The sequence below is a fragment of the Phoxinus phoxinus genome, assembly GCF_949152265.1.
Source record: "Phoxinus phoxinus genome assembly, chromosome: 20".
NCBI classification, from domain to species: domain Eukaryota; kingdom Metazoa; phylum Chordata; class Actinopteri; order Cypriniformes; family Leuciscidae; genus Phoxinus; species Phoxinus phoxinus.
The window spans coordinates 16,716,080-16,732,004 of NC_136895.1; the positions used below are offsets into that span (position 1 = coordinate 16,716,080).

The following is a 15,925-nucleotide window of genomic DNA, read 5'->3' on the forward strand; positions in this document are numbered from 1 at the left end:
GTTTAATGTTGAGAATCATTCTTAAAAATACTTGTCTTTTTATATTTTTAGCAAGTGAACAAATTGAATACGTTTATGACAAACTTTATTATTTATTTACAAACTTAATTTAATATTTCATTTTTAGTGCTTAAGATACACTTTTATTCCTGAGTTTTGAAAAAATTTAATCTAAAAATCTTAATTTTATTTCTTTTGATGAGTAGTTTTCTTTGATATGAGGCTGTGGTCAAATTGTTTATGAACAAAATTAATGTTAAAAAAAAAAGTGTCTTTGGTCAATTTTGCATGTAACTTTTACCAAATCTTGGATTTAAACACGTGAATTAAAACTAGTTTAAAATCCTAAATAGCAACGGTATAATGCGTTTACTTATTTACAAAGCCATAATTAAAAATCAAGACATGAATTTTGACATAGATAAACCATTGTTATTTTATTATAGATTTATTAATATTTTGAATTAGCTTTTATTTTTTATATATATTTAGTTCTTATGTTAATTTTAGTTTAATATTTAGCAATTTCATTGTGTGCTTTTGTCATTTAAAAAAAAAAACATTATTATTTAGGTTTTAGTTATTTATTCCCAGTTAGTAATTTTAGTGCTTCAACAAACTTATTTCAGTTTATTGCCAAGTCAATTTCTAATTGATCTGCAAAAACGCTGTATCATTAATGCCAGGCCAGTAGTTGGCAATGTCACTGTAAAGAAACACTACGCGACTATAGATTGAACACGTAATGCACATGCGCATGACGTCACTGTTTTCACAAATTTACGTTTTTGTACTTTACACAGAGACAGTAACGGTATAATTTTCTAAAACGTATCCTTCGAAACCCGTTTTCAAAAGTTAATATTTTCAGGCCCCCAAAACACTGTTGTCGTGTAAATGAACGGCTGAAACGCATAGTTTTACAGGTTATAGTTGAAAACAGTGTCGTGTAACCAGCTCCTTAGGTAATGATAACCCGAACAAGTCTTAATTTGTATTTAACCTGGTGTATTCCTTGTGACATGGAAACTAATGGGGCCTAAGAGCCGTTTACGCGACAAAACGTATACGTTTTGGCTGTTTATTTACACGACACAGCCATTTTGAGGGCCTGAAAACGCAAACTTTTGAAAAACTGTTTTAGAAGTTTTTATTTTTTATTATGCCGTTATCGCCTCACTGTAAACTACAAAAACACGAATTTGTGAAAACGGTGACGTCATGCATATCCATTTTTACATGTTCAGTCTATAGATGCTTAGATTCTTCACAAAGTAACATCGCCAACTACTGGCCTGGCATGAATAATACAGCGTTTTTAGATCGTTTCTCGTCTGTACGTAACCTTCTAGACCCATGAGTCATGCCAACCATGGTGCATGTGACACTTATTTTAGGTACAGGTTCAGACATACACGTCATGCTGTGACAGGCGTGTTGTGCAATATGGAGTCAAAAAAAGAAAAAGAAATCACGATTGCAATTGTGACAGTAATTTGGTTTATTTTCCATTTTTATGTAACCTGATAAAAGGCAAAACAGCTGTTGTGACTTCATGAATGTGTAAATGTCACATAACCACACTTGAAAAAGGCATCTTAATCACAGTATGGGAAAACATAAGGCATTTCCAAAATAGCCATATCACTTAAAGTCAAACAATCGAATATATAGTGACGTTTTCACAGACCGGTGAGACAACTGACCATCTAAAACACTGCAGAACATTGCATTTTCCCACTGAAGAGCTATAATACCCCAGCAATGCAATGAATAGTTTATATATATATAACTGTTATTTGAATAATTTCTCATGAAATGCTTAACAGACGCATTCACATAACTGCTATATATATGGCAATCTGAACGCGTCAATCAAATTGCACTAATTCACACCCGTCAGCCCTGGCGTAAAACATTGCAGAATAGGACTAGGGGTGTGATGCTTGAAATGGATAAGAATTGAAATAAAGATGACAGCAGCCCTCCTTTGGTATCCCCGCGATCCAAACAAGACGAATTCACAAAACGTGCACTTTTTTCCCCAAAGCACTTGCCCATTTAAGCTCAAGTCAGACGTCCCCTCTGGGATCTGGCTCAACAGACGGCGGGCGTTTAGTGTGGATCCCAGAGGATACCCATCAGAGTGGCTGGAAGCCGAAGACACACTGATCCCTCACCATCCTTTTTCCGTAGGAGCGGATCACACGATCAGCGCCCGAATAATCACTTCCGAGAAAAAACGTTTTGCCGAGCAAACATGAATTCAGAGAGTGGATAATAGTAACGAAAAAAAGAAACCGAGACAAACAAACAAGAACCCCCCCCAAAAAAAGGACAAGGAATGTTACCTAGAGATTCACGCTTCTAAGGGACGTCTAGAATTTGCGTGGAAATCACAACAAGGTAAAATGAGGAAAGAGCCGTAGCCATAGCACAACACACAGGAGCAAAGCCGAGATAAATAGAGGGGAACTGAAGCCCAAGGGTCGGGGTAGAGCCGGGGGAAGTGGGGTCACAGGTTCTGGCAGCACTGAAATTTGTTGCCCTTTAACCCATCAGTAGTGGGCGGCACACTGATGTCCACTACGTTGTTCCCGGGAGACTCGTCATGCATGGACCTGTCGGCGATCTGCTTCTGTGACACGATCCGATAGATTTCTGCAACAAAAAGAGCCGAGTTACTTTACGAGGCATTTCATTTGAGATGCCCAATGGGAATGTGTTACGGTGTGGTCACATTTATCATTAATTGCACATTTTCAGAGCAAAATCCAGTCATTTCAATTGCAATCCACTGAATTTTGCGCAAGGGCAATAGATTTCCCAATGGGTTTGAGTTGGTCGAGCAGATTCGCCACATTGACCAGCAAAAATAAATGTACTTACAAAATGACTTGCATTCTGTCTACTGTGATCGCACCTTTAATCAGAATCAGGACCCACCTGTTAGTATGTTTTTAAATGCCTCCTCCACATTTGTGGAGTCCAAAGCCGATGTTTCGATGAAGGAGAGATTGTTCTTCTCTGAATAACACAAGATGAGAGATATTTTAACAGCTTAAGTAGATCTGTTCTTATCCACCATCATGGAAAAGCCGGAGGAGACGCTCACCTGCAAAAGCTCTGGCCTCATCGGTGGGCACGGCCCTCAGGTGCCTCAAGTCACTCTTGTTGCCCACCAGCATGATGACAATGTTGTTATCCGCGTGATCCCGCAGCTCCTTCAGCCAGCGCTCCACATTCTCGTAAGTCAGATGCTTTGCGATGTCATAGACCAGAAGGGCTCCGACTGCACCCCGGTAGTACCTGTAAATGAGATCCACGCAAAACACATACTGAAAATGTAAATCATACAGGATCATATTCAAATTCATATTCAGTAAAGATAATTTGAGATGTATATAAAAAAAGAGATGTACATAAAAAAGATGTATTTGTTCTGACAATGATATGATTCTTTACTTAGAGATGCAGTACATTAAGAATAAAATGATTTGTAATCAATTTTGATATTTTTATACAATTAATCTATGAAATGACTAATTATGCTATATATTTTTTTTTTATAACTGATAATTCTGTATTATCAATATTTCAATACAAGAAATACAATTATAATAATATTAAATAGAAATAAAATGTATATATATACTTTTTTAAATTTGAACCATAACCTTCATAGAATTATTACTATTGATAAAATTACAAAAACAACAACTACTACTACTATTATTATAAATAATAAATTAAAGTATTCTAAATATTATAATTTCATCAATAATGATTAATAAAATTACTAAATGATGTAGTGGATTATTAATACAATTATTCTTTGTAATAGTTTTTGATATTGAAATTTTATAGAATTATTAATTATATATTTTTTCTATTGTAATTCTATTATTTTATAGAATTATTAAACTAAAATAATTTTATAGAGCTCTTACTAATGATAAAATAGTAATATAATAGTACTAAAATTGGAATACATTTTATTATTTTTATTATACTATTATATAAAAATAAATGATCAATAGTTATAATATTATCAATTATATTTCTATAAAATAAATCAAATTATCATATTACAGTTTTTCTCAATCGCTTTGGCTAAAATCTTAAATGAGACTTTTTCCCCTCTAAACAATAGGTTCAGTTCAGATCTCTGAACAATTAGATTCTTGTTCACGTCAGGTTTGAATTTCTTATTGATTTAAGCAAATTGCATGTGTTTTGGCACGTGTGCAAAATAGTAAGTACTAAGCCCCGCCCTCCTTAGTTACTGTTGCTACGCCTGACACGTCTTTTACAGTATGTATGCACCGGTGTCAGACATTCCCAAGGAGATGATTAGTATTTTTTGGCGAACAGGTGAAATATCTGAGAGAGAAAGACAAAAGGGACCGCAGTATGCATTCAAGGGATATATCCATGACATATGCAACCGATTAGAGAATAATTTCATCAAAATTTAAGCTAAAGCCTATAGTCCCAGCGCAAGCAGCAGCCGCCTCACACGCTGACCATTCAAATGGGAAACACACAAATTGAGGAACAGCTATGTTCATGCACAGCAGGGTAAGTGAAATGTGAAAACAATCGAATAATTATAAATCAAACAGCTTATCCATACATCGTGTTGAATAACACTAACACCGGGAGAGCCGTGATCGGATTGGGGTAAAGTTACTCAGCGGTAGTAGGCCGTCGATTAACAAAATGCTGAAATATATAAAGTACCGGTATGTCAGTGAGCCTCTGTCTTGCCTTTAATCGTCTTATTTTACGTTCAAATATATGCATTATGAACAAAGAACAGTCATTATTTCCAAGCAATGGTTGTTTTTGTTAATCCTGTCGACATTTAGTTGTGAATGGGGCGTCCCACACTGCTTGATCCACGCCCGGCATTTCTCCCCTCGGCTTTTAGGTTTCGGGAAGGTAAAAAAAACTGATGAGTTGAATCTCAGTGAAATTGTCAAACTCTTCACAACTTCTAAACATTCTTTCATCGTCTGAGCACTCACATGCAAAATTAGGCATTTAGTGATCAAAATCTGTCAGACATGTTATATTCCATAAATATCTATGACATGAAATGTTTGCTAAATTGGCAAATGGCCGTTGTAACGAAATAGGAATCACAATCTTATCATTCAACCAACCAAACAATCAAGTTTGGAATATATATATATATTATATATATAGTATATAAAACTTTTTCAGACATGCCATAGAGTTCTGATGTTCCAGAAAACAGTTGTGACAATTGAGCTTACAGTTTTGAGAATGTTAAGACTGTTTCGAAAAATGTGCCAAAGTGATTGAGAAAAACTGGAATTCATGGAATTCAAATAATACAATTATTTAAAGTAAAAAATAATGTATCAATATTTCTAAAAATTACTTTATAGAATTATTACTAATAAAATAATTCATATTTATTTTGAATGATAATAAAGAATTTTAAATATTACAACTATTTTAACAATAATAATTATTAAATAATATTATATGACTAAAATGATTATAATTTATCTTAAATCAAAGTATATTATCAACAATATTTCTATAAAATAAATCAAATGAATTGTGTTTTATAAAATTATACATTATTATATAATTATGTATTATGTATTATGTATATTATTGTTTAATAATTATTTTACCCTGTACATTTTTTTTAACGTATTATTTGTATTATTAGTTCGCAACAAAGCCTTTAAACCTTACTTTGGGACCTGCTGTGTGTGCTGCAGTGCTCATGTACTCACGCTGATGTGATGGCTCTGTAGCGCTCCTGTCCTGCTGTATCCCAGATCTGAGCCTTTATGGTCTTGCCGTCCACCTGGATGCTGCGGGTTGCGAATTCCACACCAATGGTGCTCTTGCTCTCCAGGTTGAACTCATTCCGAGTGAAACGGGACAACAGGTTACTCTTCCCCACACCAGAGTCTCCAATGAGTACCACTAGAAAACATAAGAAAACATTAGGCTGTTTCGAGCGAGACCTGATATCTAATAACGCTTAATAGCTGCCCCTATAAAAACCATATTCATAGTGAAGATATTATAGCCATCCATCACCATACGAATAAAACATAAAATGAAGGCCAAAAAACAGAACAGTCCTTGAAATTAAACCACAAACCAAAGTGTACACCCAAAGCATATACAATGTCATCATTTGAAAAGCAGAAACACTAGATTAGTCAGTCATCCTGGTTACTTCAACATGACGAGGCCAGAGAGATATGAGAGAAGCCATAATCTACAAACACACTTCCACTGTTATTTTCCCTTTGCTCCATCAATTTGACACCATAAAAATTGCATAAAGAACGAGAAATGCATAGAAAATATCAAACACCTCATACTGTGTGGGTTGCAACGTGGTCATCATTCACTTTTTCTAGATGAAACCTGAAGTAATTCACAAAACGTTTGTAGATAAACTGGAGAAACACAGGTCAAAGCTTTTTTAACAAGAAATCTTAAGAATAACCAATGTGGCACATCTGTGAAACCTCTACAGATAGTTAGTCTATTTGTGGTTTCTCACTCAAACTTTTTAAAGGTTTAGTGTAAAAACAGGAACCCAATGGAGCCCAACAGGAACAAGACGTATTTGAATGGGCAAAACACACACACACACTTTTAGAATGACATCATGATAATCTACTGTTGTCAACTTCACATTACAGAGTTCATCTATCAGCTTAATTATTTAACTAAATTACGAGTTGTAAATACATCCAAGCTACAAAAATGCTTACAATTGCAGATTAATTACCAAATTTGGCCTGTTGAACATCAAGAAGGGACTCTTGTGTAATAAACGACAAAAGTTTCATATGGCCTAGCAACACAACCACACTAAATATTAAGCAACACATTACTAAACGAATAGAAAGTTGCCCGTTTTTCGATGTTATTGGTATTGACCGCTGAAGTGAGATTTTGTTTATCATTTAGGTACGAACTGCGTATATTCAAACAGATAAGTTAGTTTTATATAGTTCACTTTAGCTTTTACTGCAGTTTGAGAGCTATGTAGCTCCTTAGCTAACATAATACAAACTAAATTAATCGAATTGCATAATGGTTTAGTGAATACTGTCGATGCAAATCATGAAAATCACTATTAAAATGTATTAATCTACTTTTAACTTTTGATTCTTTGAAAGTCACCGGTTAATATTTCTATAGTAATGTCAGCACCCTAGCATTCCAGCTAAACCAGCTAGCCACAGTCATCAGGAAACTTGCCGTTTTCTTTGATAATCAAGGAAAACAAAACACGTCTATTCTTCTCTTTGATACTACATTAATCACTGACCTTTAAACAAATAATCGTATTCGTCGTCACGGGTCCCCATGGTTGGTTTACCGCACAGAAAGTGTGTTGTTGTTGGCGGCGGATCTCCCTTGATTAGCGATGTCCGATTCGTGAACGAATCGCTTTTGAGTCGGATCTTTTTAATGTCTGTTTGAACCGGTTCACAAAACAAACCGAAATGATTCGGACAGAGAATTACTTATTTCGGACAGAGCAGATTTGAATACATATAATTTCATTAAAGCATGCAAAAACGTTTGCAGCAGTGAGTGTTGTATATATATAAAAAATATTTAATCGATAGATAGATAGATAGATAGATAGATAGATAGATAGATAGATAGATAGATAGATAGATAGATAGATAGATAGATAGATAGATAGATAGATAGATAGATAGATAGATAGATAGATAGATAGATAGATAGATAGATAGATAGATAGATAGATAGATCTATAGGAAAGGCCAGAGAAAAAGAAATGGAAAGGAAAGGGCAGATCGGTGTTTTATAGGAGGAGCTTAAGGCTACATGTGTTTTTTTTTTCATGCTGCATGGTGTATGATCTTGTTCGAAGAGCATTTCAGTGTTTGATGCACAAAGATACCGTTAAAAGGTAAGCTCCATAAACGATAGCCTATCATAAATCATGAAAATCAAAAATTGCAATGTTCTAGGCTAATTTAAAACGTAGGCTAATTAACTAATTAATGCTATCGTTTTCAAACACGAAAGTAGTTTCTCAGATCTAAATAAGTAGCTATTTTAACTTTGGTAACATTTTATTTTACAGTGTCCTTGTTACATATGTTAGGCAACATGTTCCTACCGTAGTAATAACAGTAAATTATGAATAATTACATGCAACTAACCATCAACCAAATCCTAATCGTACCCTAACCCTACATGTATAGTTGCTTAATAGCCTATTACTTAAACATAATTACACTGTAACAATAACGCCTTCACTTTTAACAAACTGTTATTACATTGCAGTGATTAGCCTAAATAAAAATTAATTTGTCCAGGCATTCTTTGTCGAGCTGATTTCAGTTTCATTTCTAGTTAAACGGTCTAGTTTCAGTGCGGCATAAACCATAAACCATAAACCTTATGCAAACACTGCAATGGTGAGGCTTGGTCATGCGGCTCCACCCTGAGCTCCATCTGCGATATCATATTAGGCTACGTAACATATCTTGTGTTGAACATTTATTAGTTTATGTTGACACGTGCATTAATTAAATATTAGTTTACTGTTAGTCGTGTTAACTAAAGTGTGGTTACTTCTATGAGTGTAAAAAAATAAAAAACACAACTAGATTTTTAAAAAAAAGATACTGCTTGCTTTAATATATATTCGTAAATATAACAATAAATTATTGACAAAACTAAAAGAATCAATAAAAAAAGAACAACAAAGTATATGAAATCTATACATTAAAGATCTGTAATTTATATTGCATGTCTTTTTGTCTTGTCTCAAAGATGAGAAAAGGTCAGGGAAATCGAAGCTTGAACTCCCTCACTTCTAGTTTACCAGAAAAGCAAAGAAAGCAGCTCTGTGGCCTGCTGGGGAATGTTGAACTGACTCTTCTCTACAAAGCTTCTGTTCATGGATATGATGCTTCTGCCTTCCATCAGCGATGTGACCGTCAGGGTCCCACTTTACTTGTAGCCTACAACCGTTCAGGCTACATCTTTGGTGGATACACTAGTGTAGATTATGCTCGAAGTGGACGAGAAATCACAGATGAGAAAGCTTTCCTGTTCAGAGTTCAAGGTGGAGCCCCTCTCTGCATCAAAGTTAACACTGGATGTAATGCCCGTCTTGATGATGCTGGAGCACCAAACTTCGGCCAACAGTTGTACTTTTGCTACAACAACCAACCAGTTGTGTATGATACACAACTAGGACAGAATGTATATGGTGGATATGGAGCGATGGTTGATCCATTCAATTTTAATCCTGCCACACTGTATGGGAACGACAATGATCTGAATGAATGTGAAGTGTACAAAGTGGAACAGAGTAAGTGATTTATCAGAATTTTTTATAATTATTTATTGAATTTGAACATCATATAGTAATGCACTGTAAATTATATAAATTCAGAGTCCAGTATTTTAAAATGTACTGCTGTTAATGTTACGGTGAAAGTAATTTGTATAATAAAACGTCCTCAGAAAAAGATCCTCAGATCAGTGTCAAGATAAAGCCATGGAGGAATGTTCAGTGGACAGAAAAGTAAGTTTTCACTCACTGATATTTTTCTGCTGATTTCATACAGTACTGTTATAATAAAGTTGTGATCTCTGTTGTAGACGAAGAGACGAGCTCATGAAGATGATCAGGAATTATAAACCCATGACGACGTCTGTGAGTCAGGTCAGAATCCTAATGATCGGTCCTGTAGGTGCTGGAAAATCCAGTTTCTTCAACTCCATCAACTCCGTCTTCATGGGCCGCATGACCAGTAAAGCCATGTCAGGATCTGCTGGCACTAGTCTCACCACACAGGTACAGATTCAACAGGATTCAGTGTTTCCTACAGAAGTCTCTCTTCAGGTCTTAATGTGTTTCTCTTCTTGGTTGGTAGTTTCGCACATACCCAGTGAAAGACGGTCGTGAGGGAAAGCTGTTGCCATTTGTGTTGTGTGACACCATGGGACTCGAGGAACAATCAGGTGCAGGACTGGACATTGATGACATCAGCAGCATTCTTAAAGGCCACGTACCAGACCGCTATAAAGTAAGTGCACTATTCTCTAGAATGAAGTATAAATAACAAAATGTTTATTTCACTCTAAATCCTCTTGATTCAGTTCAACCCCACAACACCATTTCAACCGGATGAGCAAAAGGCCTCCAGACCTGCATCTCTACAGGAGAAGATCCACTGTGTGGTGTATGTGATCGACGCCACCAAAATCTCCCTCATGTCCAGCAAACTAGAGGAAAAACTCACTGCCATACGCAAAAAAGTGAACTCACTGGGTAAGTTACTTGCGGTTTGTTGTAAAACTCTTGTCTTATGCCAAATGTTCCAAGACTAACTAATGGTTATTTACACATTTTCAGGCATTCCCCAGATGGTTTTGATGACAAAAGTAGATGAAGCATGTCCTGATGTGGTGGAAGATCTTCAAAATATTTATATCACTTCTTACATCAAGACGAAGGTGAGGCATGATCACACGATCACATGGACTTTTCGTTCAGGACTCAGTGACTTATTGTTCCTTCACATCAAAGCACAGAGTCACTCTCCATAACCTTTAACCTCTCTTAAACCTGGCATTGTATACTACGAATATTGTCGGTTTTGTGACAAATTGCTCATGCTCATCTTAGTCACTTTGGATAGAAATGCCTGCTAAATGCATCAATGTAAATGAGATGTTGTTTTGTCTCTACAGGTGCAGGAGGTGAGCTCTCGGTTGGGTGTGCCGGTGTCTTGTGTGTTACCGGTGAAGAACTACAGTCAGGAGCTGGAGCTGGAGCTCAACTGTGACGTCCTGCTTCTCACCGCTATACAGCAGATGCTCAACTTTGCAGACGACTATCTGGATGATGTTGGTCCTATTTAGGACAATCTTATAAAGTGCTAGTGGAGTTTTATCTCCCTTTGTAGCTGATTTAATATTATATTTGTGTGTAAGCTTGTACTACGTATTATCGATGTACATCTCTAGATGACCACAATAAGGCATCTAAAGATTATTCTGTTATTTTTGTTCATTCTATTTCTTTAAGAATCTCACATTCTCATTCAAGGTAATGATAGGAAGTGCAAACAAAGTTTTTATATCACTTAAGCATGTTGCATTATTGCTGTTGCTATTAATATTTTTGTGCCACAATATGGTTTTTAGTATAATACTAATGTATGTTTGTAGTGCGAATTAAGAGAAATCACACCAACTGTGTAAGCATAGAATTTTATTTATTGCGATAAATAGGACATTTGTGATTCTGTTTGAAAGTTTTGTTCAAAAAGATTAAAATAAAAATTAACAATTTGTTATACACATTTTCATGACTAAATTACTTTTACTTCTGTACAGAAAAATATAATTAATGAAATATACTTTATATAATGATAAAATGGTAGCCTACATTTGATCATTTTGGAACAACTGTGATAAAAACCTCTCTTGAAGGTTTGCATAATTTTATTTTAAATAACTTTATTTTTAAAAGACAGGTTTTAAAAGAGACTTTGCATAATTACCTGCATGCTGAAACAGACATGATTATTTTAATACTTTCTAACTTTACAGAAACCCAATCACAGCAACGGTTAATAATTTTATCTCTGTAGTACTGTTCCTGTCTCAAAGTTACAACGCTCAAAGTTCAAAGCAAAGGAAGATATTTGCTTTTAAAGAAAAGGACTACAACAAACGGCTGGTATGGACTACACGACATTCCTCCAGGGTTTAGTGACATCAGCAAGCCTAAAATGTACATAAACGTCCCCGCCCCCGGGAACACGCAGTACATGTTGAGAAGAGGAGTACATGTGTGAGTCAGCTCAAACTTTAGCATCCATCTTTTCACATGCAATAGAAAGTCACTCTGTGTGCATCTCACAACAGTTCCTATACCGGCGATAGATTAGACCAGCCTTTCTCAAACTTTTTTCAGTCAGGGCACCTTTCAAAAGTGCATAAAATCTCAAGGCACCCCAGTGTAAAATATAATTTAAAACACTGCATAACCCAAATATAAATGCAAAAGTCCTGTTTATTTAGACAGGACAATAATGAACAGAGCATAATACGAACTGTAAATAACAATAACAATAATAACAACAACTTTATAGCAACTTTAAAAACACAGGTTTGCAAAGTAATTCACAAAATAATTAATCAGAGACACAAATGCCATAAAACCGTAAGAGGTGGACCGCCCAATACAAGAACCCAACAACATATCCAGACCAGGAGAACAGGAGAAAATGAAGTGCAGGATGCAGTTAAAATAAAATAAAAAGGGGCAGACATGACAAAAATAAATAAAATCAGATACAATACGATAAGAAAAAGATGCATGTTAAAAAATGCACCAGAGATAAGCAGGAATGTTTTTCCATATAGTACTTGTTTTTATCCGTGCCATATGCGCATGCACACACACCCACATACACATACACCCACTCACACAAACAATAATCCGCAACGAGAGAGGGAGAAAGATCTACATGCGCGCATGCACAAGCCGGGGGTATTATCCCTATTATCAGGGATATTAATAGTATTAATTATTAATTAATTATTATTATTATAGGTATATCTGACTATACCTACATCCAAAAAAAGAAAATAGGGGAATGATATTACATGCGCTTCATGAGGCGGTCTCTTGCTCTCTCTCCCTCTCTGCCGTGCACGCGCTACGCGGTTTGGAGCACAGTCTATGTCTCGCGGGCGCGCTCGCTCTAGATTCCGGGAGATTTTAACTAATTCGCGGGCATCAGTGAGCCGCTATCAATATGCGGGAGACTCCCAGGAGACTTGGGATGTCTGCATTTGGTGGGAGCGGCGGCGCTGTCCTATAATGTTAGTTGTCACCCTGACATAACAGTGCGTAGAGTTTGCCTATAATGTAAATGACTTGTTATTTTATTCGAGCTTTCTATCTATTTGCTAAAAAATAAAGTGAAATAGGCATTCATTAGTAGTAGGCTAAATAGCAGCATGTTGAAATAATGTGCCAAAATGCGTTTTCTATTAGGCTACAATGAAAATATTGTACAGTAGCATCAGATAAGGTCAGGTTTGCCGAAGTGCGTTTAATTTATGCTATTTGTTTATTTTTGTCCCTGTGCGCCGATCGGAGACGGAGTTCACTACTGATATTGTTAGGTAAGAGCTTTCTAGTCTCCTTCCATCGCCCAATCAGCGGAAGGCGGGCGGTGCGGTTTTGAACATTTTTCAAAAACGCTTTTGCGGATGGATGGCGGACAGATGAGTTTTGTGATGCAAAACTTTGCGGATGAAATAAAAGCCCATTCGCGTATCTCTAGGGCGCGGCTCCCTAGGGGGCTAGAGCGACCCTGGTGGGGACGTCATGACAGTTACTGATGTGAGACGGATTTTTATGGTTAATTTTATATATATATATTTATCTAAAATGAATTTACAATTTTATCAATCCGTTTATATGTTTAAAAAGAAGAAGAATGTATTCATGTAAATTAAAATATATTTATATATGAAATGTCAATTTTTTTTTTTTTTTTTAGCCTACGTAATTTTTTGGCGGCACCCCTGACACAGTCAGGGGGCACCCCAGTGTGCCGCGGCACCCACTTTGAGAAAGGCTGGATTAGACAAGATAGTTAACTCCACATCAGCAACATAAATTCATCAACTAACCATTCAGAGACATCCTGTTGCATTCTGCATGTTGTCACTTCTTCTTGAGTCTCTCCATCTTTGTCTGACTCCGTTTTAACATTAAAGGCAGAACAGTTTCTGTCATTTTAGTGTGTCTGCGTGAGGTAATCGCAGCTGCTAACTCACATGAGCTCTTGAAACGAGAAGGGTATTCCTGCACAACGGGAGGCTGCAGTTTCAGGACCCCAGTTTTAGGACCGCAGTTTTAGGACCCTAGTTTATTGTGACAGCACCACCAACAGAACTGGATTACCAAAAACAAATTTAACCCCTTTCGCGGCAAAGATAACAGATCACATTGTTAATCACAACAGATTGTTCAACATTCATTACTCGTTAAAACATCACACTCTTACTTATTTTATCTGGACAAACTGATCATCATTAGAAATATCTAAGACTCGATAGTGTTTATGATAAAACTCAAACAGCGAACACAGAGAGATCTGGGTCTCCTATTCCTGATTTGCGTCAGTAATGTACGCAAGTCTCATTCGCTGTACAGCTGTCAATCATCTCACGTGACATAAAAGGTTTAACGTGACAATAATCCTGCTTTTCTGCATGACGCGGTCCTGTTATCCGTGATAACAAAGCTAAGACACATCTCTTCACCCGAAACAAGAAGCTAATAAATGCACGATTTCGAGTATGTGGTTTGTGTGTGATTTTCGTGCAATTTTGGGTATTTTCATATGAATTAAGAATGTTTACAGTATTGCCAAGCAAGGTGTAGCCATTAGTTGCATATAAATTGCTTTATTATACCATATTTCAACATCTTTTTATGACTTAAAACCATTTTAAACCGCGACCGGAATATGGTACAAATATCCTATCTTACTCGATGGTGGTTTAAAGTGAGCTTTAAGTAAAAGTTTAATATTAATCTTTTAAATTGTGTCGTAGCTTGATGCTACTTGCTCTAATCCACCTGCTGCAGGAGCTATTCTATTCCATAATCTTATTTGTTAAAACATATATATATTTTATTTTCTAATGAGACTTAGGATCAAGGTGGATCTTGATACTATGTACTAAACTAAACCACCTGGATCCTAGAACTGCGGTCCTGAAACAGCAGCCGCCGCTATATCATCCAGTTCGGTAGGTGGCGCTGTCACAAAAAACTAGGGTCCTAAAACTGCGGTCCTAAAACTGGGGTCCTAAAACTGCAGCCTCCGGTTGTGCAGGAATATACTACTGCTTGAAACCCCGCCCTCTGCAGCAGCGGATTTGCATTTAAAGGGCCAGGCACAAAACGGAGCTTTTTTGCAAACCCTCAAATAGTGACAACTTTAACATGCTATATAAAAATATCTGTGGGGTATTTTGTGCTAAAACTTCACACACACACACACACACACACACACACACACACACACACACACACACACACACACACACACACACACACACACACACACACACACACACACACACACACACACACACACACGCACACACACACACACACACACACACACACACACACCAAACACACACACACACACTCTGGGGACATGAGAGATTTATTTTACATCTTGTGAAAATGGCATTTTACCACCCCTTTAAGACTCTTTTAAGACCCCTTTAAGATTTTGTTCTAGTTTATCTAGTTTAACTATGGTGTAATGACACTATATTTTTATATAATAAGTGTACATGAAAATTCTTAGAGATAGATCATTACATGTTTCACCTTTTTAGACCCTAAATAAAAGCAAAAAAAAAAAAAAAAAAAATCATCAGTCATGATTACAGTTTTTTACGATTGCTATGACAGTTTTTTCAATACATTTAACATTTTTGCTAAACTCTTAACGCACCAACACACCTAAAACACACAATTGGCAAAACGGTTAATTTCATGCTCAAAATCACACATTGTAAACTAAACTCCAAAACTAATTTTCAAAATACAATAATACACTAACACAATACACTACATCTAACAAAACACTGCAAACATGTTTCAAAATCAAATAATTATTCAAAACACTAACACATGTTCTCTTCCAACAGGAACATTTACTCAATCATAACACAATGACGGAAAGAACACTAACATCTGCTGAAATTACAGAAACTGCATTATGTCATGTGTCAGGTCTGCCCTTATACAATAGACAGTATGTTGTATTGATCATAGATTGTGTTTTGCACTGTAAGTTTCTTT

The 15,925-nt window shown here is 36.1% G+C and overlaps 2 protein-coding genes across 2 annotated transcripts; one reads left to right on the forward strand and one right to left on the reverse strand.

The window, feature by feature from the left end:
* Positions 1 to 1,477: 1,477 nt before the first annotated feature.
* Positions 1,478 to 7,502, reverse strand: rab11ba (RAB11B, member RAS oncogene family, a). The gene is made up of 5 exons (XM_079593968.1): positions 7,343 to 7,502; positions 5,778 to 5,973; positions 3,116 to 3,309; positions 2,947 to 3,027; positions 1,478 to 2,661 (listed from the first exon to the last, which is right to left on the reverse strand). The coding sequence occupies exons 1-5, from the start codon at positions 7,380 to 7,382 to the stop codon at positions 2,516 to 2,518; spliced, it is 657 nt and encodes a 218-aa protein (XP_079450094.1). The 5' UTR covers positions 7,383 to 7,502; the 3' UTR covers positions 1,478 to 2,515.
* Positions 7,503 to 7,864: 362 nt separating this feature from the next.
* Positions 7,865 to 11,682, forward strand: LOC306988820 (interferon-induced protein 44-like). Its single transcript, XM_079593967.1, has 8 exons — positions 7,865 to 7,957; positions 8,830 to 9,373; positions 9,529 to 9,589; positions 9,667 to 9,862; positions 9,942 to 10,094; positions 10,168 to 10,339; positions 10,424 to 10,524; positions 10,762 to 11,682. Exons 2-8 carry the CDS (start codon positions 8,830 to 8,832, stop codon positions 10,930 to 10,932), a joined length of 1,398 nt encoding a protein of 465 aa, XP_079450093.1. The 5' UTR covers positions 7,865 to 7,957; the 3' UTR covers positions 10,933 to 11,682.
* The last annotated feature ends 4,243 nt before the right edge of the window (positions 11,683 to 15,925 follow it).

Coding starts and splice junctions, on each gene's coding strand:
- rab11ba (XM_079593968.1), bottom strand. CDS start 7,382: ATGGGGACCCGTGACGACGAATACGATTATTTGTTTAAAG. Junction 3,310..5,777: donor TACAGAGCCATCACATCAGC/GTGAGTACATGA, acceptor TCTCATTTACAG/GTACTACCGGGGTGCAGTCG. Junction 3,028..3,115: donor TGAGGCCAGAGCTTTTGCAG/GTGAGCGTCTCC, acceptor TGTGTTATTCAG/AGAAGAACAATCTCTCCTTC.
- LOC306988820 (XM_079593967.1), top strand. CDS start 8,830: ATGAGAAAAGGTCAGGGAAATCGAAGCTTGAACTCCCTCACTTCTAGT. Junction 9,590..9,666: donor AATGTTCAGTGGACAGAAAA/GTAAGTTTTCAC, acceptor TCTCTGTTGTAG/ACGAAGAGACGAGCTCATGA. Junction 10,525..10,761: donor CTTCTTACATCAAGACGAAG/GTGAGGCATGAT, acceptor TTGTCTCTACAG/GTGCAGGAGGTGAGCTCTCG.